At 45.5% G+C, this 24,702-nt stretch overlaps 2 protein-coding genes across 3 annotated transcripts in view; both read right to left on the bottom strand.

The window, feature by feature from the left end:
* The window catches only part of lactb (lactamase, beta), a 168,545-nt gene that overhangs the window by 19,742 nt on the left and 124,101 nt on the right, over positions 1-24,702 (bottom strand). The window contains exons 1-4 of one of the 2 annotated variants that reach the window (XM_059640112.1): positions 21,160-21,471; positions 12,215-12,281; positions 8,909-9,099; positions 44-434 (exon numbers count right to left, since the gene is read on the bottom strand). In XM_059640112.1, coding sequence (XP_059496095.1) covers positions 44-434; positions 8,909-9,099; positions 12,215-12,281; positions 21,160-21,270 — 760 coding nt within the window. In that variant the 5' untranslated portion in view covers positions 21,271-21,471. Of the gene's footprint in view, positions 1-43; positions 435-8,908; positions 9,100-12,214; positions 12,282-21,159; positions 21,472-24,702 lie in introns of those variants that run through there. The other variant, XM_048520941.2, reaches the window with a different exon arrangement.
* LOC125446928 (vimentin-like) lies at positions 18,380-20,213 on the bottom strand. Its single transcript, XM_048520942.2, has one exon. The coding sequence runs from the start codon at positions 20,069-20,071 to the stop codon at positions 19,025-19,027; it is 1,047 nt and encodes a 348-aa protein (XP_048376899.1). The 5' UTR covers positions 20,072-20,213; the 3' UTR covers positions 18,380-19,024.

Genomic DNA, 24,702 nt, shown 5'->3' with positions numbered 1-24,702 from the left:
CCTAGCATTCTGTTCCATAGAGCAGCTGTAATTTTTCTTTTACCTGGTTTGAACATCAAGGGATCATTCTCGAAGAGCTCCAGTGATTTAAAAACATTCTCAAACTTCTCCTTGATATAGAATTCATCGTACTCGGAATCTTTCTTCATTTGGATGGTTTTGTTGTTTTTCCCTGAGTTTTCAGCATCATCACTCTTTGATTTTGGCTGTTTGTCCTGTAGCGTGTGGTCACTCTCCTTTCCTAGTTTTGAAGTCTCCTGCTGTTTCTCTGTGTTGTTTTTTTCTTTAGTGCCTTGATCAGAAGCCTTGGACTTCAACTCCTCTTTAACAAGCCTCTTGTCTTTTTCTTTTTGCTTTTGTACCTTCTTAACATCCTTCTCATAGTGCCGAATGCCACTCAGATGAGACAGTATCATTCTGGTGGTTATCGTCACCTATCGCAAGGCACAGAATAGTGTTTTCAGATTTTTAAACTGTACATAAATATTAACATCTTACATCCTAATGCAGAGATAGCAAGAACTGCCGATGCTGGAGTCTGAGATAACACTGATGCTGCCTGGCCTGCTGTGTTCCTCCAGCTCCACAGCGTGTTATTACATCCTAGTGCACATGCTGCTATTGTGTTTCTGAATCCACACATTCTGTAAGTTTCAATGGCCACACTTACAATGAAAATTATCTATGTAGCCCTGTCTCACTTGCATCTTAATTTTGTGTCTCCTGGTTCTTCAGCCTGTGCTTCTATGTTCCAACCAAACTGTCATCAGACTAGCTATTAAAGAGCAAATAATATTGAAATGACAAGACAAACGGAGGTTACAAAGGAGTAAATGAATTAGAAACAGGAGAAGGCTTCTTGTGACTGCTTCACTATTCAAGAAGATCATGGCTGATCTGATTATTCCACATTCCTGCTACCCTGAGAACGGTAATCTACCTCTGTCTTAAAAGTATTCAAAGCCTTTTGAGGAAGACAGTTCCAAAGATTTTCATCCCTCTGCAGGCAAAAGCTTTCCCTCAACTCTCTTAAATTGGTGACCTTTAGTTATTAGGCAGCGACCTTGGTTCTAGGATTGAAGTGCTTCTAGGTCTGGGTTTTCTTTGTTGTGGTAATACCATCCTTAATGAACAAGGCCACCTCTCCACCATTTCTGAGCTTCCGAAATGTCTTGTACCCTTCAATATTCAGGTCCCAATTTAACTCATCCAGCAGTTACATCTCTATTATTTGGCTGTTACTTCTATTTGTCCCTTTTATGACTTTTGTAACTCCTAACTTCATCTGTTGATTTACTTAGAAATGAATTCACTATGCCTTCCTGTCACAATCACTTCCCATATTATGACCTTTCTCTCTCGTCTTGTCTCTATTCTTTGGTCTACCTACAGTTTCCCAAATTTGACTCCTTGAACTGCTATTTTGGTGAAAGCCCTCTCCACTTCCCCACTTAAGGTGCTTGTTACAAGGCTCCCAGCCTGGGTGAGGCGTAGACTGTCCACAATTCTACAGCTTCCACTTTCACCTGTATTGGTACCTGTTCCCTAGCAGAACCTGTTTCTCCCATACCAGTCATGCATTTGTTTCTCTGATCTTATTAACCCTATACCAATTCCCTCATGGCTCAGGTAATAATCCAGATTATCTTCCTTGAAGTTCTGCTTCTTAATTTGGTGTCTGGCTCTTTGGATTAACTGTACCAGAACCTGCATATATCGTGGCTACTTACAGGAACTACAAGGACTGGACCTTCCTCGTCTCACTGCATGTTCCTCTCCAGCTCGGAGTTGATGTATAAAACTCTGGCACCAGTAGGGCAACACAGCCTTCCAGACTCTCACTCTGTGCTGCACAGATTGAATTACATTTGCACATGGTGATCTAATTATTGCTGATCTTCAACATCACTTCACCATGAGACTACATGTGACATTGCCTCTTCTAATGCAGGTTTCAGGGGGCTAATAAATATCATTTCTGGCTCAGTTGACAGCACTCTCACCTGAGTCAGAGACTGTGGCTTCAAGTTCCACACCAAATGCTTGAGCACAAAATCGAGGTTGATACTTCAGCGGTAAGGTAGTGCTGCATGGCCAGGAGTACTGTCTTTCAGAGGAGATGTTAATTAAGGCCGTGGGTGATGTCAAAGGTCACTATTTAGAAGAAAAGGTAAATATCGATCCCTTCATGATCTTAACCGAAGTATGCATTATCTGTTCATTATCTTATTTCTATTTGTGGGAGCTTACTGTGTAAAAAGTGGTTGTCCATGTTTCCTACATTACAAAAGAATCACTTTGGGATGTCCCATTTGTGCAAATGGTGCTACAGAAATGCATGTCTTTCCCTCTACTGTATCAAAGACGAGCCCCATTATGTCATAGAATTACAAGAAATAGAAACAGAAGGAAGTCCTCTGCAAGGAGGCTTCAAGGTGATTTAGACAAGTTGACTAAGTGGGCAAACATGTGGCAGGTGCAGTACAGTGTGGCAAAATGTAAAGTTATAAGCCTTTGTTAGGAAGTCCCTGTTGGTCCTGCATTCCAACATGACGTCCAGGAATGGGAGCTGTGTGTTCTTTTCCTCTTCCCTGGTGAATCTGATCCCGGTGAGAGTGTTTATTGGTTCTTGTGTCACCTCTAGTTTGGTCCATTTAATAATTACAAAGGTGTCGTCGACATATCATATCCATAATTTTGGTTGGATTAGCAGAAGGGCCATGCTTTCAAGTCTCTGCATCACCGTTTCAGCTATAAATAGATCAACAGGACACCCATGGATCACCTACTTCTGGACTAATAGCTGAAATGTGATGCACAGACTTTAAAGCATGGCCCTTCTCCTAACCCAACCAAAACTATGGATACGCTACGTGAATGACACCTTTGTAACAAAACAAAGGGACGAGTATTATATAAATAGTGATATATTGGGAAGCGTCTAAGGTTTTAGAGTAGATTTGTAGCTCGGGTTGTGGTTGGTTGGCTCGCCGAGCTGGTTCATTGCTCCGCAGACGTTCCATTACCCTGCTGGGTGACATCATCAGCGCAGCCTCCAATGAAGCGCCGTTGTGTTTTCTCGCCTGTTATTTAAACTCAGGGGTCAGTTGAGCTGGGTTACCTCACGTCTGGTTTTCTCTCACAATGGAATGTATATCGGATCTAGCTCTATGTGTTTGTTGAGTGTGGAGAACCAGGCCTCTAGGAATTCCCGTGCTTGACTCTGTTTGGCCTATCCCAGGATCCTATGTTGTTCCCAATCAAACTGGTGGCTTTCCTTATCCATGTGGATGGAGATGAGTGAATATTGGTCGTGTCTTTTTGTTGCTGGTTGATGTTGGTGTATCTTATGGCTAATTTTCTTCCTGTTTGTCCAATGTAATGTTTGCCGCAGTCTTTGTGGGGAATCTTGTATATGACATTGGTCCTGTCCACTGTGGGTAGCGGGTCTTTGGTCTGGGTGAGCAGTTGACGTAGGGTTGATGTGTGTTTGTGTGCTACTCTGATGCCCAGCGGTTGTAGGAGTCTTGTGGTCAGTTCAGGTGTGTTCCTGATGTAAGGTAGCGTGATGTGAGGTAATCCAACTCAATGGACCCCAGAGTTTAAATAACAGGCAGGAAAACACAACAGCGCTTCATCGGAGGCTGCACTGATGATGTCACCCAGCAGGGTAATGGAACATCTGCAGAACATCGAACTAGCTCAGCGAGCCAACCAACCACAACATTGGGAAGTGTGGATGTGCACAGAGATATGTAAACCTTGCACACCAGTTAATGAAAGCAGACATGCAGGTGCAGAAAGCAATTAGGAAGGCAAGTGCTATACTGGCTTTCATTGCAAGAGGATAAGAGTTCAGAAATAGGGAAAGCTTACTGCTGTTACATAGGTCTTGGTAAGACTACATCTGGAGTGTTGTGTGCAGTTTTGGTCTCCCTAAGAAGGAACATGGCAAATGGGACTAGATTAATTTAGGATACATGGTAAACGTGGACGAGTTAGACCATGCTGTATAGCTCTATGACTGTATTAGCTGTTCCAATATAGTAAGAATGCTCTGTCCCAGAAGGCAGTGGAGGCCAAGTCTCTGGATACTTTCAAGAAAAAGATGGATAGACTTCTTAAAGATTGTGGAATCAAGGGTTAAGGGGATAAGGCAGGAACAGGATAATGAATGGTGGTGCTGGCTCGAAGGGCCGAATGGCCTACTCCTGCACCTATTGTCTATTGTCTCTAACATACTTGCCATAGAGGGAGCGCAAAGTGCAAGTTCACTAGACTGATACCTGGGATGATAGGTCTGTCCTGTGGGAGAGATTGGTTCAACTTGGGCCTAGAATTTAAAAAGATGGGAGGGCATCTGATCAAAGTGTATAACATTATATCAGGGCTGGACAGAGTAGATGTAGGGAGGATGCTTTCTCTGGTTGGGGAGTCTTGAACCGGGCTTGGGGGGTGCGGTCTCAGTATTTGGGGTAGACCATACAGGTCTGAGATGAGGAAAAATTTCTTCACCCAAAGGGTGGTGAACGTTTGGAATTTTCTACAAGAAGAGACCAAGTCACTGAATATATTCAGAGGCTGATACACTTTTAGGTATGAGGAGAAAGTGGGAATACGGTATTGAGACAGAAGATCAGTCATGATCATCATGATCGAAGAGCCAAATGGCTTACTCCTGCTCCTACTTTCTATGTTTCAATCCTGAATATGGTACAGTGTCCCAAGGTGCTTCATGTTGTTGATGGTGTGGCTTTAGGAAGTTATTTTATCCTGTTTTATTTTTTGAAGAGAGATTGTAAGGCAGAGGCGCTGAGCGCTCTCCCAGAACCACTACAGTAAATAGCTTGGGAGGCTATTTTCTTTTAAAAAACAGCCTGAATGAATGTGGCCAGTTCTCACAGATCAGGACATCTGCATTGTTACATTCAGCTTTAAGCAGAAGCTGTTAGGATCTCAACTGAGTTAGAAGCTTCAGTGAATGTCTCCTGGCCGCTACTCTCCAAATTTTCTCTTGATGCTTTTTCCTCCTGGAATCGAGAAGTGCATGTGAGAATTTTTGCCAAGGGGTGTGTTTATGTGATGTCACTATACTGGAACAGCTAGTACAGTCATAGAGCTATACAGCCTGGTCCAACTCGCCCATGTCTACCAGGTATCCTAAATTAATCTAGTCCCATTTGCCAGCATTTGGCCCATATCCCTCTAAATCCTTCTGATTCATGTACCCATCCAGCCTTCCAAATGTTGTAATTGTACCAGCCTCCACCACTTCCTCTGGCAGCTTGTTCCATAAATGCACCACCCTCTATGTGAAAATGTTGCCCCTTAGATCCCTTTTAAATCTTTCCCCTCTCACCTTAAACCTGTGCCGTCTAGTTTTGAACTCCTCTATCCTATCTAAGCCTTTTGTCAACCTCTATAAGGTCACTCCTCAGCCTCCGATGTTCCAAGGAAAATAGCCCCAGCCTATTCAGCCTTGCCCTGTAGCTCAAACCCTCCAACCCTGGGAACATCCTTGTAAATCTTTTCTAAACTCTTTCAAATTTCACAACATCCTTCCTACAGCAGGAAGACCAAAACTGAATGCAGTATTCCAAAAGTAGCCTAACCAATATCCACAACAAGACCTCCCAGCTCTGTGCCAACAGTCATACACCTCCAATCCACAAACTATCACAAAACGTATGAATCAATGCACTGACCAATAATGGTCAGCATACAAAACACCTTCTTCACTATCCCGTCTACCTGCGACTCTACTTTCAAGGATATATGAACCTACTCTTCAAGGTCTCTTTGTTCAACAACACTCCCCAGAACCTTACCATTAAGTGTATAAGTCCTGCCCTGATGTGCCTTTCCAAAATGCAGCACCTCACATTTATCTAAATTAAACTCCATCTGCCACTCCTTGATTCATTGGTCCATCAGATCAAGGTCCTGTTGTACTCCACACTTCCAATTTTGGTGTCATGTGCAAATTTACCGATCATCGCACCTATGTTCACATCTAAAATATTTACACAAATGACAAAAAGCAGTGGACCCAGCACCGATCCTTGTGGCACACCGCTGGTCACAGGCCTCCAGTCTAAAAAGCAACCCTCCACTGCTGTCCTCCATCTTCTACCTTCGAGCAAGTCATATCCAAATAGTTTGCTCACGAGATGTAACCTTGCTAACCAGTCTTCAATGCAGAACGTTGTCAACTGCCTTACTGCAGTCCATGTAGATCACGTCCACCACTTTGCCTTCATCAATCCTCTTTGTTACTTCTTCAAAAAACTCACTTAAATCAGTGAGACACGATTTCCCACACACAAAGTCATGTTGACCATCCCTTTGTCAGTCCGTGCCTTTCCAAATACATCTAAATTCTGTCCGTCAGGATCTCCTCCAACAACTTGCCCACCACCCATGTCAGGCTCACCCGTCTATAATTCCTTGACTTTTCCTTACCACCTTTCTTAGATAGTGGCGTCACATTAGCCAACGTCCAGTCTTCCGGCACCTCACCTGTGGTTATTGATGATGCAAGTATCTCAGCAAGGGGCCCAGCAATCACTTCACTAGCTTCCCATAGAGTTCTAAGGTACACCTGATCAGGTCCTGGGGATTTATCCACATTTATGCATTATAAGACGGCCAGCATCGCCTCCTCTGTGATATGAACATTTTTCAAGAGGTCGCTATTTATTTCTCCAAGTAATAGTTTCTGTTTCTATTATTCTGTTAAGTTTTCCAATAGAGTTATGTTATTCTAACTTCCTCTTTCTTTGGTTGTATTTTAAGTACAGTGTTTAAATAAATTATGCTTTGCTTAACATTGAGTAGTTTGACCAGTCACATTGCATCGGGAACAGGCACTTCACATTTGTCTTTAAAATAAGAAAAACGTTAGGATCTAGAATACCCTCTTAAAATATTTTCAGAGGGTCTGGTCTGGTCTGGTCCATAACAAACAGAATCCGACACTGAGGGACCTGACGAAATCCCTGGGCAAGTAACTGAAAGCTTCATTACAGAGGACAGTTTGAGGAAACCTCTTAAAGATCAAAGACCTGTAGAAGTTTACAGAGCTCAGTGACCAGTCCCGACTGCTGGCGGACAAGCAACTAAAATTAAAAAATGCATGACAGACCAGATTTAGAGGAGCTTAGAGATCTTGGAGGGTTGTGGAACTGGAGGAGATTTCAGAAATGGGAAGGAATAAGAAGCTCAAAAACAAGGGTGTGAAATCCAAATGTAAATTCCTGAAGTGGGAGCTAACAGAAGTCAATGCAAGCACAGGAGTAACGGACACATCGGACAACTGGGTACGGGCAGTTGTTTTAGTTAAAGTCGACATGGCCTTTCCACCCTAAGGGCTCTATGAAAAGCTTCAGATTTCTGTATTCTTATCTGCATTGGCCAGTATGTAATCTCTGCTTTTGATCTCTTTAATCTCTTCTTTCTAAAGAAGGGCCCATACCCGAAACGTCAGCTTTCCTGCTCCTCTGATGCTGCTTGGCCTGCTGTGTTCATCCAGCTCCACATTGTGTTATCTCTGTAATCTCTGCTGTTGCATCGCAGGACGGACAGAGTGGGTTAGATGGGCTGATTTGTCTTGGGTGGTGTCAAACTTCCTAAGGGTAAGTCATCCTCATCCAGAAGAGTATTCTATTATGCGCAAGTGAGGTACCATTTCATAGAGTCAAACAGCATGGAAACAGGCCCTTTGGTCCAACCAGTCCATGCCGACCATAATCCCAAACTAAACTAGTCTCAATTGCCTGCACTTGGCCCATATCCCTCCAAACCTTTCCTATTCATGTACTTATCTAAAGGTCTTTTAAACATTGTACCTGTAGCCTCATCTACTACTTCCTCTGAAAGTTCACACGCGAACCACACTCTGTGTTAAAAAAAAATTGGCCTCTCGTCTTTTTAAAATCTTTCTGCTCTCACCTTACATATATTGCCAGACTGACTTCAATAACTGGAAGCAGCGTGTGCACATGGAGCACAGACATGTGAAGAACTACACCTTCAGATTGCCACAGAAAAGCACCATCCCAGGAAGGAGTTTGTGGCACTGACCCCTACACCAGCAACATTTCCTGTCCAGGTGTAGTCCCACCTGGAGACTCACTATGGTTGAGCAATGGGTGTGAATGCTCCCTAATGATACTAAAACAACTGGAGGAAAGAGGGACTTCACTGCAGTTGGTGCGATTTTGCAGCGTGCAAACTGGCTGTAAACTCTTCCATAATATGACAACGATGACTGTTCAATAGTAATTCATTACTGCGAAACAATTTGGAAAGGCCTGCAGCCATGAAATAATGACATAAATCCAAATCATGGTGGGAGTGTACCTTAGTCAGGGCTGATTTGCCCAAGTTACGCACTACTATGAATTGGTAAAAATTTTTGCATTCTCAGGATGCCCTAAGGTGGGAAAGTGGTGTTGAGGCCATGGGCAGATCTTATTAAATGGCAGCGAAAACTCAAGGAGCCAAATGGTCTATTGGTGCTCCTAACTCATTTGCTTGTTTGTGCAACTTCTAACTGATCAGGAGCTGGATCACATCCCGTTGCATTGAGGTGAAGGAATTATTCCCATCATTTTATTCAGCATCACAGATCCCAGAGTTGTAGTATCACACAGAGCAATGTGGGAAGCTGCTCGCTATCATCTTCTGATTGTTCAAACAAATAGCAGATAGAGGGGTTAGGGTTACCCAGCCTGGCTGACAAATGAAAGGAAAAGAGCCCAGATTAAGGGGCACTTCACACTGCGTGCTGTATCTCTCAGTCAGCTTCCTGCTAAAGGTATAGGTGACACTGCGATGCGGAGCTCCCCTCATACATTTACTGGTTTGGATGGTTACAACAGAGACAATGTTTCAATAAAGTTCTTACTTTCTCTCTTTCATATTCCTTTTCTGGAAATTCTGGAACATATTTCTGGACTGGGGCATCGAAATCCAGCTTTCCCGCTTCCCAGAGCTTGGCAACAGCAGTCGTGGTAAGGGATTTGCTGATACTAGCAATCCGCATGACTGTTTCTGGATTACACAACACCCGGTTTTCCACATCGGCATATCCCAGGCCTTGAAGAAAGTCAGAACAACAAACGAAAGAGCTTCTTCAGTAACAGTGCGGGTCAAAAGTCCTGACAGCGTCTAGCCTTGGTCTGGCAAGTGGCAAACAGCATTTGAGTCACACAAATACTAGTTGATGACTGCCTCCAACGGGAGAGAATCTAATTATCTCCACTTGATCACTGAATCCCCCACGATAACCTCCCTGGAGGGATTCAGTTACCATTAATAAGAAACTGAACTGGACCAGCCATATAACTACGGAGGCCACAGAAGGAGGACCAGGTGGGAATTCTGCTGAGAGTAAGTCCTTTGATAGCTCCCTATACATGATAGCTATTACGAAGAGGTGGTGCAGGGTGACCAAGATTGGGAACACAATATTCTGGAAGAGTAGGCAAAAAAGAAGAGGAGATGGAGTATCGTTGTTAATAGAGGAAAGTATCAGATAATAAGCAACAGAGGTGCAATAGATGCAATGTGGAAGCAATAAGGAATACAAGGATAATAAATCACAAATAGGAACCATAACTGGAGTATCATGTACAGTTTTGGGCCCTGTATTTAATAAAGGAATTGATAAACAATGAACTGACATTGGGGGGCAATTAAGAGAGATATCTTAATCTGATTCCAGGGATGAAGGGCTGAATTACCAAGAAAAGGTAACTAGACTAGGCCTCTATTCACTAGGGTTTGGAAGAATGCATATAGTTGAAACAATCAAAATCCTGAAGAAGCTTGACAGGATAGATGACGTGAAGAGACAGCTAGAGAGAGGGGGAGGGAGATATGTAGAGAGGCAGAGAGATAGAAACAGAGAGTCAGAGAGAGAGATAGAGAGATAGAGCTAGAGAGAGTTGGAGAGAGAGAAAAAGAGAAAGCGGATAGACAGATTGTGCATGTGAAATCTGGGACATGGGAACCCACTTACAGGTTAAGGAACACTCATTTAAAACTGAGATGCAAAGGAATTTCTTCTCCCAGAAGGTAGCAAATGTCAGGGTTGTCAGAGTTGGGGGAGGCTAGATCACTACAAGTATTTAAAGTGGAAATACACAGATTTTTAAAAGATTAGGGAGTTGATGGCTATGTTGAACTGACAAGAAACATGTGTTGAGGCCTCAGGAAGACACCATCTTAGTGAGCAGTGGGACAGGTTTGAGGGCCCAAATGGCCTACTCTGATTCCTGTTTATTATGTTGTCCCCAGCCTGTACACCATCTACAAGGCACAGATTAGGAGTGTTCTCCCCACTTGCCTGAATCTAATAACACTCAAAAGATTCACTGCTGCCAACGATACATTTCTACCACCTTAAATATTCACTCCCTCCACCACCAATGCAGAGTAGCAACAGTGTGCCCTGTCGACAAGATACCATGCAGCAAGTGACCAACCTTCACCAGTGGCACCTTTGAAACCTGCAACATCTAACAACTACAAGGACAAGGGTACTAGATGCATGGGAACATTACTACCCTTACAAGTTGTACACCATCTTGATTTGGAATTATGTCGCTTCTACTGAATTGTAATCATGAAACTTACTGATGAATCGCACTGTAGAAGCCTGGCCTCTTAGGCTAATATTATTCTTCCATGGCATGTGGACAAGGCCAGCGCTTGTTGCCCATTTCTAATGGGGCACTTAATAAGCCATTTTGAGGACAGCTAAGAGTCGAGCACATTGCTGACAATCTGGAATCACATGTAGGCCAAAGTAGGCTGGCAGATTTCTTTCACTGAAAGACATTAGTGGACCAGATGAGGTTTTACATCAACCGATGACAGTTGTCAGTCACCATCAGGTGAGCTTTAAACTCCAGATTTTTTGGTGGAATTTCCATTAGCACCATCCTCTGTCCCGAGGGCAATGCTTGCACCTCTGAATTACAAAGCTAGTGACATCACTGTAGTGATTGTAATAAGGTCAGCCAAGTGGACCTCTTAGAATATAAAAGTCCCCCGAGTGGGGCTGTTAGTCTGGTCCAATCGTAGAATCCCTAGAGAGTGGAAGCAGGCCCTTCAGCCCATCAAGTGCACACTGACCCTCCAAAGAGCATCTCACCCAGATCCACCCCTCCACCCTATCCCTGTAACCCTGCGTTTCCCACGGCCAATCCACCTAACCTGCATGTCACGGGCCTCTATGGACAATTTAGCATAGCCAACCTACCTAACTTGCTGGAGTCCTGATGATGGGTGTAAACCCGAAACAGCAACTTTCCTGCTCCTCTGATGCTGCCTTCCTCCAGCTCCATACTGTGTTGACTGCAGTTCTGAGGCAGGGTCACCGGACCTGAAATGTTGACTCTAATTTTTTTTCGTCACGGATGCTGCCAGACCTGCTGAGTATTTCCAGCAACTGTTGACTGCACCTACCCTGAATATCTTTGGACTGTGAGGGAAATCAGAGCACCCGGAGGAAACCCACGTGGGCACAGGGAGAATGTGCAAACTCCACGGAGACCGTCATATGGGTTCCTGGCGCTGTGAGGCAGCGGTGCTAACTACTGAGCCACGGCGCAATCAGGGACCCATGGGTGAAGATAAAAACAGGAGTGCCAGACATCCTGTTTACTCAGAGAGCTGACTCTGTGGGAGCTGGATCAGTGTTAAGGGCTCTCCACATGTAAATAAAGAGTGACGTGGGATACCAGCCTCTGTGGAGTTATTTCAATTTGCACCATGCAACCGTCAAGGATTTCCCATCTCACAGTTGAAAGCAGAGCAGTGGAACGCTCATCTATCCTGGTATACGTTAGTTCCTTTTCCAATATAAATGGAAATGGAAAGCTGCTCTTTTGTCATTTTGCTGCTAATGGCGATCAAAATGGCCGCTGGATTTCTCCTCATTACAGAAGCAACTCATTGCCTGTGAGATACTTGTGCTGTGAAAAGTATTGTAAAAATGCAAGCTCTTTCTTTAATAAAGGATTCTAAGTAGCGTTATTTAGCTAATAATGATACATATAAAGAGGATGTCAGGCAAACTTGTAACCACAAAATGAATACAGTAGTTTCTTTATGCTTTCCACAGTGTGTTTTTTCATTCACAATGATTCTCACCTCTTCACTGGAAACATCTAACCATGTTGGTCACAAGTGAGGCAATACAAACCTTCCGACCAAACTTCTTTCCCATCCACAGAAACACCAATGACAATTCCAGGGGCTCCCACTTCATCCTACAAGAGAGAACACGTAAAATCAGCTCTAAGCACATCACAGAATCACTACAGTGCAGATACAGGCCACTCCGCCAATCCAGTGTGTGCTGTCCTTCCAAAGAACCTCACAGCCAGTACAACCCCTACATCCTATCCCCATAATAACCACAGGCAATCCACCTAGTCTGCACATCCTTGGACACTATGGGGCAATTTAGCACGGCCAATCCACCCTAACCTGCACATCTTTGGACTGTGGGAGGAAACCGGAGCACCCAGAGGAAACCCACGCAGACACGGGGAGAATGTGCCAACTCCACCCACAAGCCTGGGTCCCTGGTGCTGTGAGGCAATATTGCTAACCACTGAGCCACCGTATTGCCCATCGGTGAGAGAATGCATACCTCATTTAGTAACCACTAACAATAGCAAGTTTGGCATTATTGTTACATTGTCCGATCGATATGAAAGATGGGAGTTCATTTCATCAGTTCAATCCATTACTCAGGCATCTACCCATAAATGAATCAGACGTTGAAGCTATTTAAACTGGGTGTCAAAAACACGTGTCACCTGTAGAAAAAAGCCTCACAGTAAAAGTCACCTCATTTTGAAGCACCGAATTAGACAGGCCAAATGATCTAAGGTTTAATTTGTAGCCCATTTACCCACCATTGCTCTACATTTCTTAATTTACTTCCAATAAAACTGAGGAGGGGTAACATATTTTCTCTCAGGAAGATCATGAAGCTTTGGAACTCTCTTCCTGAAAACATGATGTAAGTGGAGTCCTTGAATATTTTTTACAGCAGAGGTAGACAGATTCTTGGTTGAGCAAGAGGGATGAAACGCTAATGGCAGTAAGCGAGAATGTGAAGTTGAGGTTACAACCAGATTAGCCATGATCTTATTGAATAGCCCACCCCTGCTCAACCTTATTCCTCATCCCACATCGGCCACTGAATCGAAGAGTTTTCAACCTCAGTGTCCCAGTTTGCTCCAAACTGAGCTATTAGTTCCACACTGTCTGCATCACAATTTCCAGGCCTGACGCGCTTGATTTCTCTTCCCACTCCTAGCTTCCCCCATCCATCTCCAGCTACAAATCCATTTTTAGCCACCTTTCACTATTTTTATACTCTGTTACCTGTGAAATAAAAGGCAACAGGGAAGGCAAATGGAATGATGTCCTTTATCTCAATGGTAATGAAGTATAAAATGCAGAGGCTTTGCAAAAACTATACAAGGCACCACTTAAACCACACCTGGGTACTGTGAACAGTTTTGGTTCCCTTTTCTAAGGAAATATATACTGGCATTGGAAGCAGTCAGAGAAGGTTCACCAAGTTAATCCTGGGCATGGAAGGATTTTCTTATGACAGGGGTTAAGTAGGTTGGGGCTGTGCTCGTTGGGAGCTTAGAAGAATGAGAGGCAATCTTATTGAAACATATATGATTCTTAGGGGCCCTGACAAGGTAGACGCAGATGTTGTTTCCCCTTGTGGGGGTTTCTAGAACCAGACAACACAATCTCAGCATAAGGAGTTCCCCATTTAAGATAAAGAGAAGCTTTCTTCATTCCATGCGTGGAATTCTTTACCGTAGGAAGGCTGTCAAGGCTGGGCCATTAAGCATATTCAAGGATGAGATAGACAGATTTTAAGGGAAATCAAGGGTTATGGGGTTAAGGCAGGAAGGTGGAGTGAGGGTTAGCAGATTATCCATGGTCCCCCTGAGCGGAATAGGAGCCTGGACGGGCCAAATGACCTACTTCAGTTCCTACATTTTATGGTCTTTCCTAGGATTTCCTTGGTTTTGTATTCTTATTTTGATTAGATCTTGGTGAAATATCCTGCGAGATGTTTGGAGAGAGGTATTTCATTTTTTAAAGACATCCTGATTCTCACATCATTGAATTCAGTCACCAGTTTTGCCAAATGACCTGCCTCCATTTTCAAAGATTAGACATCCTTAATTCAATGGCAACTAAAAAGCAACATACATCAAGCCCCAGTCCATGAATTGAACATCGTTGGAAAACTTTTAGTAAGCTTCAAAATATTGTGATTACAAGAACAGGTCAAGAAGCTGGAAATTCTGTGATGAGAAAATCACATCCTGACTCCCCAAAGCCTATCCACCATCCTCAGGCACAAATCAGGAGGGTGATGGAATACTCCCTACTTGCCTGGATCGGGGCAGCTCCAACAACACTCAAGAAACGTGACACCATCCTGGACAAAGCAGCCTGATTGATTGGCATCACATCCATTCCCTCCACCAGTGAATCAAAGTGCCAGCAGTGTGTACCATCTACTAGAGGCACTGCAACTCACCAACACTTTTTAGATGGCACTTTCCAAAGCCACAACTTCTACCATCTAGAACTGTACTTCCCATAACGGAAGCTGAGGCCCCAAGTGAGGTTGTTTTGTAGGTGCAAGTCTTCAGGAAGGAATGGCTACCATGGAGCTCCGATCAAGTTACAAAAGCTGTGCTCCATCTCACTCAAACCACACCACCATATCTTCAGTGTCTCTGGGGCAAAATCCTGGAATTTCCTTCCTAACTGCATTTCAAGTGTCCCTACCCCATCCAGACTGAAGCATTTCAAGTAGACAGCACACCAGAACCTTCTCAAAGGACAACTCGGGATGGACAGGAAATGGTGAGACTACACAATGATGTCTACATACTTTGAATGTATATAAGCAAAATCCTGAAAAATAATACGAAGGTGAGACAACAAAGTGTAGAGCTGGAAGAACACAGCTGGCCAAGCAGCATCAGAGGAGCAGAAAGGCTGACGTTTTGGGCCGAGACCATTCTTCAGAAATGGGGGAGGGGAAGGGGTTTCTGAAATAAATAGGGAGAGAGGGGGAGGCAAATAGAAGATGGATAGAGGAGAAGATAGGTGGACAGGAGACAGACCAGTCAAAGAGCCGGGGATGGAGCCAGTAAAAGTGAGTGTAGGTGGGGAGGTAGGGAGGAGATAGGTCAGTCCAAGGGGGTGGAATGAGGTTAGTAGGTAGGAGATGGGGGTGGGACTTGAGCTGGGAGGACAGGATAGGTGAGAGGAAGATCAGGTTAGTGAGGTGGGGACGAGCTGGGCTAGTTTTGGGATGCGGTAGCGGGAGGGGAGATTTTGAGGCTGTTTACTCAACATTTAGTGTAATAAAGCAGACAGATGTTAGGATTTGGCTGAGCTTTGGTCTACTGTCACTCCTCATCACTGACACTTCACAAGAGCAGTGGCTATAGAACAACTCAATTGTTAGAATGCTCTTATAATTATCCTGAAGCACTGAAAAATATAGTCAAGATCACATGCAAATCATCAACCTTTCTGTAGTTCCTTAGAGCTGTGTGAATCAGAAAAGGGTGTGACATACAGACAATGTGATTAGAGCAGTAAGTGTAGAACTATGGTCTGGTGTAAAAGATTGACTTCAATGCTGTGTGCTGGAAGTTTAAAGATTAGGTAGTGAGCTGCGCATAATGCTCCATATATTTGGATTGAGTACATAATGAACTTGCATCCGTATGAAAAATGGGATGGGAAGGTGAAAACTTCAAGTGCATATCAAAGATTTCTATGGCTTTACTTTGAAGAACAGTTCCAACTGTATTTGAGGTAAATATTTATCCCTCAACTAGCATTGTTTGAACACAGCTCATTGCGTTGTTGGGCATCTGAATTGTAAGTGATTGACTATCTTGCTTCTGACAATACGGCAGTGACTACACTTCAAAAGTATTTTGTTGCCTGTAAAACAATTTTGGAAGGCTTGAGAGAACTTGGAAAATGCCAAATAAATGAAGGGTCGGAAATTTTCTGATGAAGGGGCTAGGCCCGAAACGTCAGCTTTCCTGCTCCTCGGATGCTGCTTGGCCTGCTGTGTTCTTCCAGTTCCACACCTTGTTATCTCGGATTCTCCAGCATCTGCAGTTCCTCTTATCTCTAGATAAATGAACATGCTTTCTCCTAACAGCAATCATAGCTAAGGTCATTGCACCCATCCAACCTCATTTCTTCAAACTCTAACCCCTTCCATCCTAAAGTAAAATGAGTTTCTATGGGAAGATGGCGCCATACTAATATCATTTCTGGACTAGTAATCCAGAGACCCAGACTGATGTTTTGGGGACATGGGTCCAAAGCCCACTGCAACAGTTAGTGGAATTTAAATTCAATTAGTGAATCTTGGATTGAAAGTGATGTTTTTCAAGAAGCTAACATCGATTGTTGTAAAAACTTGGGTCACAAACATCATTCAGGGAACGAAGCTGCAATCTTTAAACGCAACCTCAAATCCACCTCAGTCCCTCTGAAATGATTCAGTAAGTGACGTAGCTGAAGGAGTGAGCAACAAATTCATAGAATCCCTACAGGGCGGAAACAAGCCATTCAGCCCAAGTCCATGCTGACTCTCTGAAGCGCATCCCACCAGAATCACACCCCTATCCTATCCCTGTAACCCTGTATTTCCCGTGGCTAATCCATGAGAACCTAACCTAGACATCTTTGGACTGTGGGAGGAAATCCACACATGCAGTCACCCAAGGCAGGAATTGAACCTGGGTCCCTGGTGCCATGAGACAGCAGTGCTAACCACTAAGCCACCATGGTGCCCTACACTGATCTCACCAATGACTTCTACATCTCATGAAATAAAGAAGAAATAAAGATAAACGCGAGGAATAGTCTTCCAGATATAATAGCAAAATGCTCATTAATAAATTAATGCACTGACGCATTATCAAAATTAAACTTTTCACTAGTTGTTATAATATTCTTTCATTTCATCTCTACTGCTTCACATTCTAAGACCTCAATGATGCTCTGTTTCTTAACTAAGACGTTTTACAAAATCTCATCTTTCCTCATTCTTTTCACATTCGTAGTCCAATTGATTTTTCATAAAACGCAGGACATAGCTGCAGAAAACTTGGATGAAATGAAAGGAGTTTTCACGATGGATGAATTCACTTGCAGCTTTTGACCTATTCTCTTATTAATCATTGTTGTCCTCTCTCTGTTGACCGAATGACATGGAAAAATTGGAAATACTTGGGACTTAAGAAGCAGACAGAAATACGCATTGCGAAACATAAAAGTTGAGTTAAAGGTAAACAGCACTCAATACTAAAAGATATGCTTTTACCACCCCGACATTTTTCACTTGTCATTTCCAGTACTGGCGTAACAACTTTACTTGATACAATTCTTTTACTGATTCCATTTCAAAATGATACACATAGTTTTAATTCAGACTGTTACAATGGGCAATAAAGGCTGGCCCAGTCAGCAACACCAACATGCTATGAATGGATATGAAAATCAGTAGTAGTGGCCTTTGGAAAAAGTGAGGCTTTTTAAAACCTTCATTGGCTTACCAATGGAAAAACAAACAACTTTAACTTGATTCCTGCCTATAATCTTGTTGATGAAATGTGAACCATATCCTTTGCACTTTCACCTACATTTCTGCATCCTAATGCTTAGATGTTAGTGGGAGGGGAAAAAAAAGCAGTTGCCCAGCTCACAGAAGTATTGTATATCTGCATGAGCGTAGACCCCTGCAGGGCTGGCCCAATGATGTAGCCAATAGAAGCAATTTCAGGGTCTTAATGGCACTCTTAATGAGGGGTGACACTCCCAGCTCAGTCGGAAGGGTTGGGTTGGAGTTGGACCCTACTCCAGATAGGCTCAACGAGCAGCTGCTCTGAAGCCTAGGTTGACATCTACCTTTGTCAATGGGTGCTCCATCGTGCACAGTATGTGAAATTGTTTCACCTTGGTTACAATACCTCTGCAGGTGTTCTGGACGTTAGCAAGATTACATGAACGTAGCTCAGTTCCTCTTCCCTGATAACTGAAAGAGTCTTGTGTGTGAAACAGGTATTGTGCTCTGCCCCTACTGCAGGTTCTATCAGAAACATGAATGTAAGAAGCTGTGAAAGGAATATATTGTACGTGTGTAAAACATCGAAAATAACCTAGTTTTGGAGTATTAATGGTGCAGCAAATGTTTTTTGTGTGGAATTAATGTCAAACACTTCTATATGGTGATTGACAAACGTTTTGAACTTATCACAAACTATCACTCAAAATATTGTTTACGATGTGGTTTAATGATGAAAGTAGGATGAAAAGGTAGCATTTGTTACACATATTAAATGATCAAACTTTACTTTTCTCACACTGGTTTGAATGAAAGGGATACCTGAAAAACTAAAATGGTACTGTGTTGCAAACGATTACAGTTTAGCCTTCCCTCTGATTGACAAAATTGTGTGTTCCAAATACTCTCAGGAAAAAAAACCTAAATAATGACACCAACTAACTTGACATAATGGCAACCAGCAAAGTTAATTGGGACTTATGAACTTCATATATAAAGCTATGTGGCTGAAAGGTGCATCTGCTGGAGTTCTGGTAGAATTGGGGTACTTTGAACAAAAACAAATCTGTTCTTATAACATGTTCCATATTACGGACATTCTTAGAATCTTTTGTACATGAGTGGTGACACCTGTTTACCAAGCATAAATAGCTAAAAGCAAAGGTTAGATGAATTTTCAAAAAAAGGGCATAACATTGTTGTGCCTGATAACAGATTTGACAGTTATTAACAAAATACTCAGATTGCTGTCTCAACTTTAAAGGATCTTTTAAGTATTGTTCTCACACTTCAAAATAAAATCAGTGTATACAAGTATGCCTCATATGTTGTAACCATGAATGTCCTTAAAGAGCACTAACACCACATCTTGTTCACATCATCAGCGGGTTTGGGAGGTGGCGGAGGGGCTGTTAAACAAGCCGGAGAGTTATAGTCCCTTGCTTTCTTCTCCACTTGATTCAAGAGGCTCTTGTAGCCAGAGAGCTCTTGCTCCAGCCCGTTCTTTACCGCCACCAGAGTCTGAAAGTCAGCAGTCTGCGCCTCGATCTTCTTCTCCAATGACTTGTTGTACTCCTTGATCCGGTTGATCTCCCGCTCCTTCTCCTGCAGATGGTTCTTGTGCATCTCGTCCCGCAGCCGCAGGTCCGTCACCATGTTGCGGTAGGCCTCGGTCTCCTTCTTGATCTTCTGCAGTGGCACGCAGTTCTCCTCAAATTTGTGGCGATAGCGCTGTAGCTCCTCCTTGTTGCGGCGGGCCATCTGGTCGTACTCCTGGCGCATGTTGCGCAAGGCCTGCTCCAGGTCCAGGGTGCCGTTCTCCGTCTGGTCCAGGTTCTGCAGGTTGTCCACCTTCTGCTGCCAGTAGATGCGCTCCTGGTCGCGCACCAGCTTGAGCTGAGCCAGCTGGGCCTCCAGCAGCTTGTACTGGCACTGGAGCTTCTCCAGGCCCGATGACGCGTCCTCGTAGTTCTTCTTCAAGTGCTGAAAGTCACGGTCAAATTCCCGCTTCAGCTGGCACTCCTTCTCCAGCCGGGCCTTGAGCTTGTCCTTCTCTAGTTTGAGGAGCACCAGCTCATTCTGGATCTCATCCACCCTGGCCTGGAAGTCCTGGTAGTCTTTCTGGTAAGCCTTCTCCACTGACGCGAACTCCTCTTTCTCCAGCTTCTTGAGTTCAGCCAGGAGCTCCTTGTTCTTGCGCTGCAGGTTCAGCACAGTGTTGTTGATGTACTTGGCAAAGCGCTCATTCAACTCTTTAATCTGCTCCTTGCCCTCCTGTATGCCCTCTTGCAGGTCCTTCTCGGCAACATCGCAGGTCGCCACCTCATTCTGCCGCTCCTGGCAGGGGGCGGTGGTCGTGCTGGTGGCCGTGCCCGGCGACGAGGTCCTAGAGCAGGAAAACATCCCTGTCTGCGCTCAGCCCCCACTTCAAGCAAAAGCGGCGGCCGTTAGAGAGGGGGACAACAGACCGTTATAGACAAGGGAGGCGGGGAGGGGGCGGGGCATACGAGGCACGAGGCCCCGCCCCCCATTCAAACCCCGCCCGACGCTGGCTCCGCTCCCCCAACCACTCAGACCCCGCCCACATTAACACGCCTCTGTTCAAACCTCGCTCCGCAAGGCTCCACCCACATGCAGACCACGCCCCCAAACCAAAATGCGCCCAATAGCGATTACGTCCTTTACCACTGGCCCCGCCCTCAACTCTAACCGCGCCCAGCAGCGCTGGCACGGCCCGCAACGAAAGCCCGCCCGCCCCCAAGACAAACGGCTCCCCAATACCGTTCCAGTCCCGCCCTCAAATCAAACCACGCCCTGCGACAGCAACGCCCACATCAAGAAACCCCGCCCCAATCCATACCACGCCAAATAGCGATACTAGTCATCACCACTGACCCGGCTCTCAATTCAAAGCGCGCCCAACAACAAACTCCGCCCACATCAAAAACGTTCCCTTCAGTTCAAACCACGCCCCTCCCCCAAAAGCCCCGCCCCGTACGTCCGTGCAGACCACGCCCCACCCACGCCCCGCCCCCACACGCACCCCTGGCCGAGAGACAGTGGTCGGTCGATGCTGGAAACTAGAGTCAACAAATGTGGATAACAAAGTGTGAGGCTGGATGAACACAGCAGGCCAAGCCGCATCTCAGGAGCACAAAAGCTGACGTTTCGGGCCTAGACCCTTCATGTGGAGTTGCCAAAGCACAGCAGGTCAAATAGCATTGAGGAGCGGGGAAGTCAACGTTTCGGGCCATAAGCAGTACTTCAGTACTTTAACCGGTTTGGCCGTTGTCCCCTCCAAACCTCACTTTGCTGTCAGTCACATCAGCATTAACTACTCATCCTCTGTGCCCACCTCCCAATCAATAGCAGATGGTAGACAAACAGGAGGCTGGAAGGACACAGAAAACCAGTCGTCGTCTGGAGGAAAAGAGAAGTCAACGTGTGAATTTTACCCTTCTTCAGGACTCCAGGCCCTTGTTGGTCCCTACCTCACAGCGCCAGGGACCCAGGTTCGATTCCAAACTTGGATGGCTGTCCACGTGCACTTTGCACATTCTCTTCGTGCCTGTGCGGGTTTCCTCCAGGTGATCCGGATTCATCTACCAGTCCAAAGACCATGGAGGTTGGGTGGCTTGTCCGTGCTGAAAATTCTCCTGTCGTGTCCAGGGGAGGTGCATTAACCATTATAAAACCCCATTTGTGGGGTTACGAGCATGGGATGGAGGTGTGGGTCTGGGTGGTATGCTGTTTGGAGGGTTGGTGCAGACTGGATGGGTCAAACAGGGTCTTCCTGCTCTGTAGGGATTCTATGCTTATGGGTATTTTCGTCAACCTGCCCAGCCATGCTGTAACATGATTTGTAATTTCAACTGAATGAAAAAAAAAATCATGAAACTGTTGTCAACTGTTGGAAAAACCATCTGATTCATTGATATCTTTCCGGAAAAGAAACTGGCATCACTGCATGGTCTGGCCTAACATGACTCCAGACCCACAGCAATGTGGTTGACTCTTAACTGCCATCTGGGTAATTAGGAATGAATGCTGGGCCAGCAGCTATGCCCTCATTCTGTGAATGAATAAGAGATTAAATTCTTTAGGACAAATGGGATTTAACCCTGACCTTCTGGTTCAGGAGGGACACTACCACAAGCTCCATGATGACGATCCACGACCACACTGGAAGCCTTGCAAAAAGTGTGAAATTTCCAATAAATCCTAACTTAACTTCCTTTTACTTATTTAAGTAACATTTGGACAGGTATATGTAGAGGAATCCCGGCCAAGAATGGGCAAATGGGACGACTTTAGTTTGGGAAACCTGGTCTGCATGGACGAGTTGGACCAAAGGGTCTGTTTGTGTGCTGTGTGTCTCGGTCTCTGAACCTTATAGCACAATTGGCAACAGATTCACAGTCATCATTAGATTGTTAATTCCAGATTTTTTATTATGAATTCCAGGTATGAAATCCACCACCTTGCCACAGCAGGATTTGAACCTGGGTCTCTGGATTAACAGTCCAGAGATATCACTGAGCCATCACCTTCCCCTGGAATCATAAGCATGGAAACAGACCCTTCAGTCTAACTCATTCATGCCGACAGATATCCTAAATAAATCTAGTCCCATATACCAGCATATATCCCTCTAAACCCTTCCCGCTCAAATACCCACACAGATGTCTTTTAAATGTTGTAATTATACCAGCCCTAGGTCCCTTCTAAATTTTCCCCCTCTCACCTTAAACCCATGCGTTCCAGTTTTAGATTCCCCTACCCTGGGGAAAAGACCTTGACTATTCACCCTATCCACACTCTTCACGATTGTATATCCCTCCGATGCTCCAGAGAATATTGCCCCAGCCTATTCAGCTTCTCCCAATAGTTCAAACCCTCCAAGGCTGGCAACATCCTTGTAAATCTTTTCTGAACCCTTTCAACTTTCACAACATTCTTCCTGTAGGAGGGAGACCAGAACTGAATGTAATATTCCAAAAGTGGCCTAACCAATGTCCTGTACAACTGCAACATGACCTCCAAGCTCCTATACTCAATGCACTGACCAGTAAAGTCAAGTGTAACAAACTGCCTTCGTTATCTTGTCTATTTGTGATTTCACTTTCAAGGAATCATGAACCTGCATTCCAAAATCTCATGTTTGGGAGGGTGAGGGTGAGGGTGAGGGGGATTGCGGTGGGGATGAGGAGTTTGGTATGGGAGCATGAGGATAGGGGCTGATGGTTAGATATTGGGATGTGGAGAGTGTCGATGAGAAGGGGCAATTTTGGGGATGTGGGGTAAGGGAAGTTGATGGAGGGCTGGTTGATTGAAGATGAGGTATTAGGGAGAATGGGGGAATGGGAATGCGGGAGGGGTGGAGTTTGGGAGTGTGGGGTGGCATTGGGAGTGAGTGAGTGAGTGAGTGAGTGAGTGAGTGAGTGAGTGAGTGTGTGTGTGTGTGTGTGTGTGTGTGTGTGTGTGTGTGTGTGTGTGTGTGTGTGTGTGTGTGTGTGTGTAAGGGGGGGAGATTGGGAGTGTGTGTGTAAGGGGGGGAGATTGGGAGTGTGTGTGTGTGTGGGGGGGGGGATTGGGAGTGTGTGTGTGTGTGTGTGTGTAAGGGGGGGGAGATTGGGAGTGTGTGTGTGTGTGTGTGTGTGTGTAAGGGGGGGAGATGGGGTGTGTGTGTGTGTGTGTGTGTGTGTGTGTGTGTGTGTGTGTGTGTGTGTTTGTGTGTGTGTGTGTGTGAGGGGGGGAGAGACTGGGAATGTGTGTGTGTGTGGGGGGGGGAGATTGGGATAGTGTGGTGGGGGGGATTGGGAGTGTGGGGTGCAGGGGGGATTGGGTGTGTGTGTGTGTGTGTGTGGGGGGGGATTGGGAGTGTGGGGTGCAGGGGGGATTGGGAGTGTGTGTTTGTGTGTGGGGGGGGATTGGGAGAGTGTGGTGGGGGGGATTGGGAGAGTGTGGTGCAGGGGGGATTGGGGGTGAGTGTGTGTGTGGTGGGGGGGATTGGGAGTGTGGGGTGCAGGGGGGATTGGGAGTGTGTGTGTGTGTGTGGGGGGGGGATTGGGAGTGTGTGTGTGTGTGTGTGTGTGTGTGTCTGTGTAAGGCGGGGGGAGATTGGGAGTGTGTGTGTGTAAGGGGGGGAGATTGGGAGTGTGTGTGTGTGTGTGTGTGTAAGGGGGGGGGATTGGGAGTGTGTGTGTGTGTAAGGGGGGGAGATTGGGAGTGTGTGTGTGTGTGTGGGGGGGGAGATTGGGAGTGTGTGTGTGTGTGTGTGTGTGGGGGGGGGAGATTGGGAGTGTGTGTGTGGGGGGGGAGGAGAATGGGAGTGTGTGTGTGTGTGTGTGTGTGTGTGTGTGGGGGGGGGGAGATTGGGAGAGTGTGGTGGGGGGGATTGGGAGAGTGTGGTGCAGGGGGGATTGGGGGTGTGTGTGTGTGGGAGATTGGGAGTGTGTGTGTGTGTGGGAGATTGGGAGTGTGTGTGTGTGTGGGAGATTGGGAGTGTGTGTGTGTGTGGGGGGAGGAGAATGGGAGTGTGTGTGTGTGTGTGTGTGTGTGTGTGTGTAAGGGTGGGAGATTGGGAGTGTGTGTGTGTGTGTGTGTGTAAGGGGGGGAGATTGTGTGTGTGTGTGTGTGTGTGTGTGTGTGTGTGTGTGTGTGTGTGTGTGTGTGTGTGTGAGAGAGGGGGGGGAGAGATTGGGAATGTGTGTGTGTGGGGGGGGGGGGGAGATTGGGATAGTGTGGTGGGGGGGATTGGGAGTGTGGGGTGCAGGGGGGATTGGGTGTGTGTGTGTGTGTGTGTGTGTGTGTGTGTGTGTGTGGGGGGGGGGATTGGGAGTGTGGGGTGCAGGGGGGATTGGGAGTGTGTGTTTGTGTGTGGGGGGGGATTGGGAGAGTGTGGTGCAGGGGGGATTGGGAGTGTGTGTGTGTGTGTGTGGGGGGGGGGATTGGGAGTGTGTGTGTGTGTCTGTGTAAGGCGGGGGGAGATTGGGAGTGTGTGTGTGTGTGTGTGTGTGTGTGTGGGATTGGGA

Source organism: Stegostoma tigrinum, chromosome 36, assembly GCF_030684315.1.
Source record: "Stegostoma tigrinum isolate sSteTig4 chromosome 36, sSteTig4.hap1, whole genome shotgun sequence".
Lineage (NCBI taxonomy): Eukaryota > Metazoa > Chordata > Chondrichthyes > Orectolobiformes > Stegostomatidae > Stegostoma > Stegostoma tigrinum.
Note: the sequence above shows the minus strand (reverse complement) of the source record. Positions and strands in the feature narration are given on the sequence as shown.

Coding starts and splice junctions, on each gene's coding strand:
- LOC125446928 (XM_048520942.2), bottom strand. CDS start 20,071: ATGTTTTCCTGCTCTAGGACCTCGTCGCCGGGCACGGCCACCAGCACG.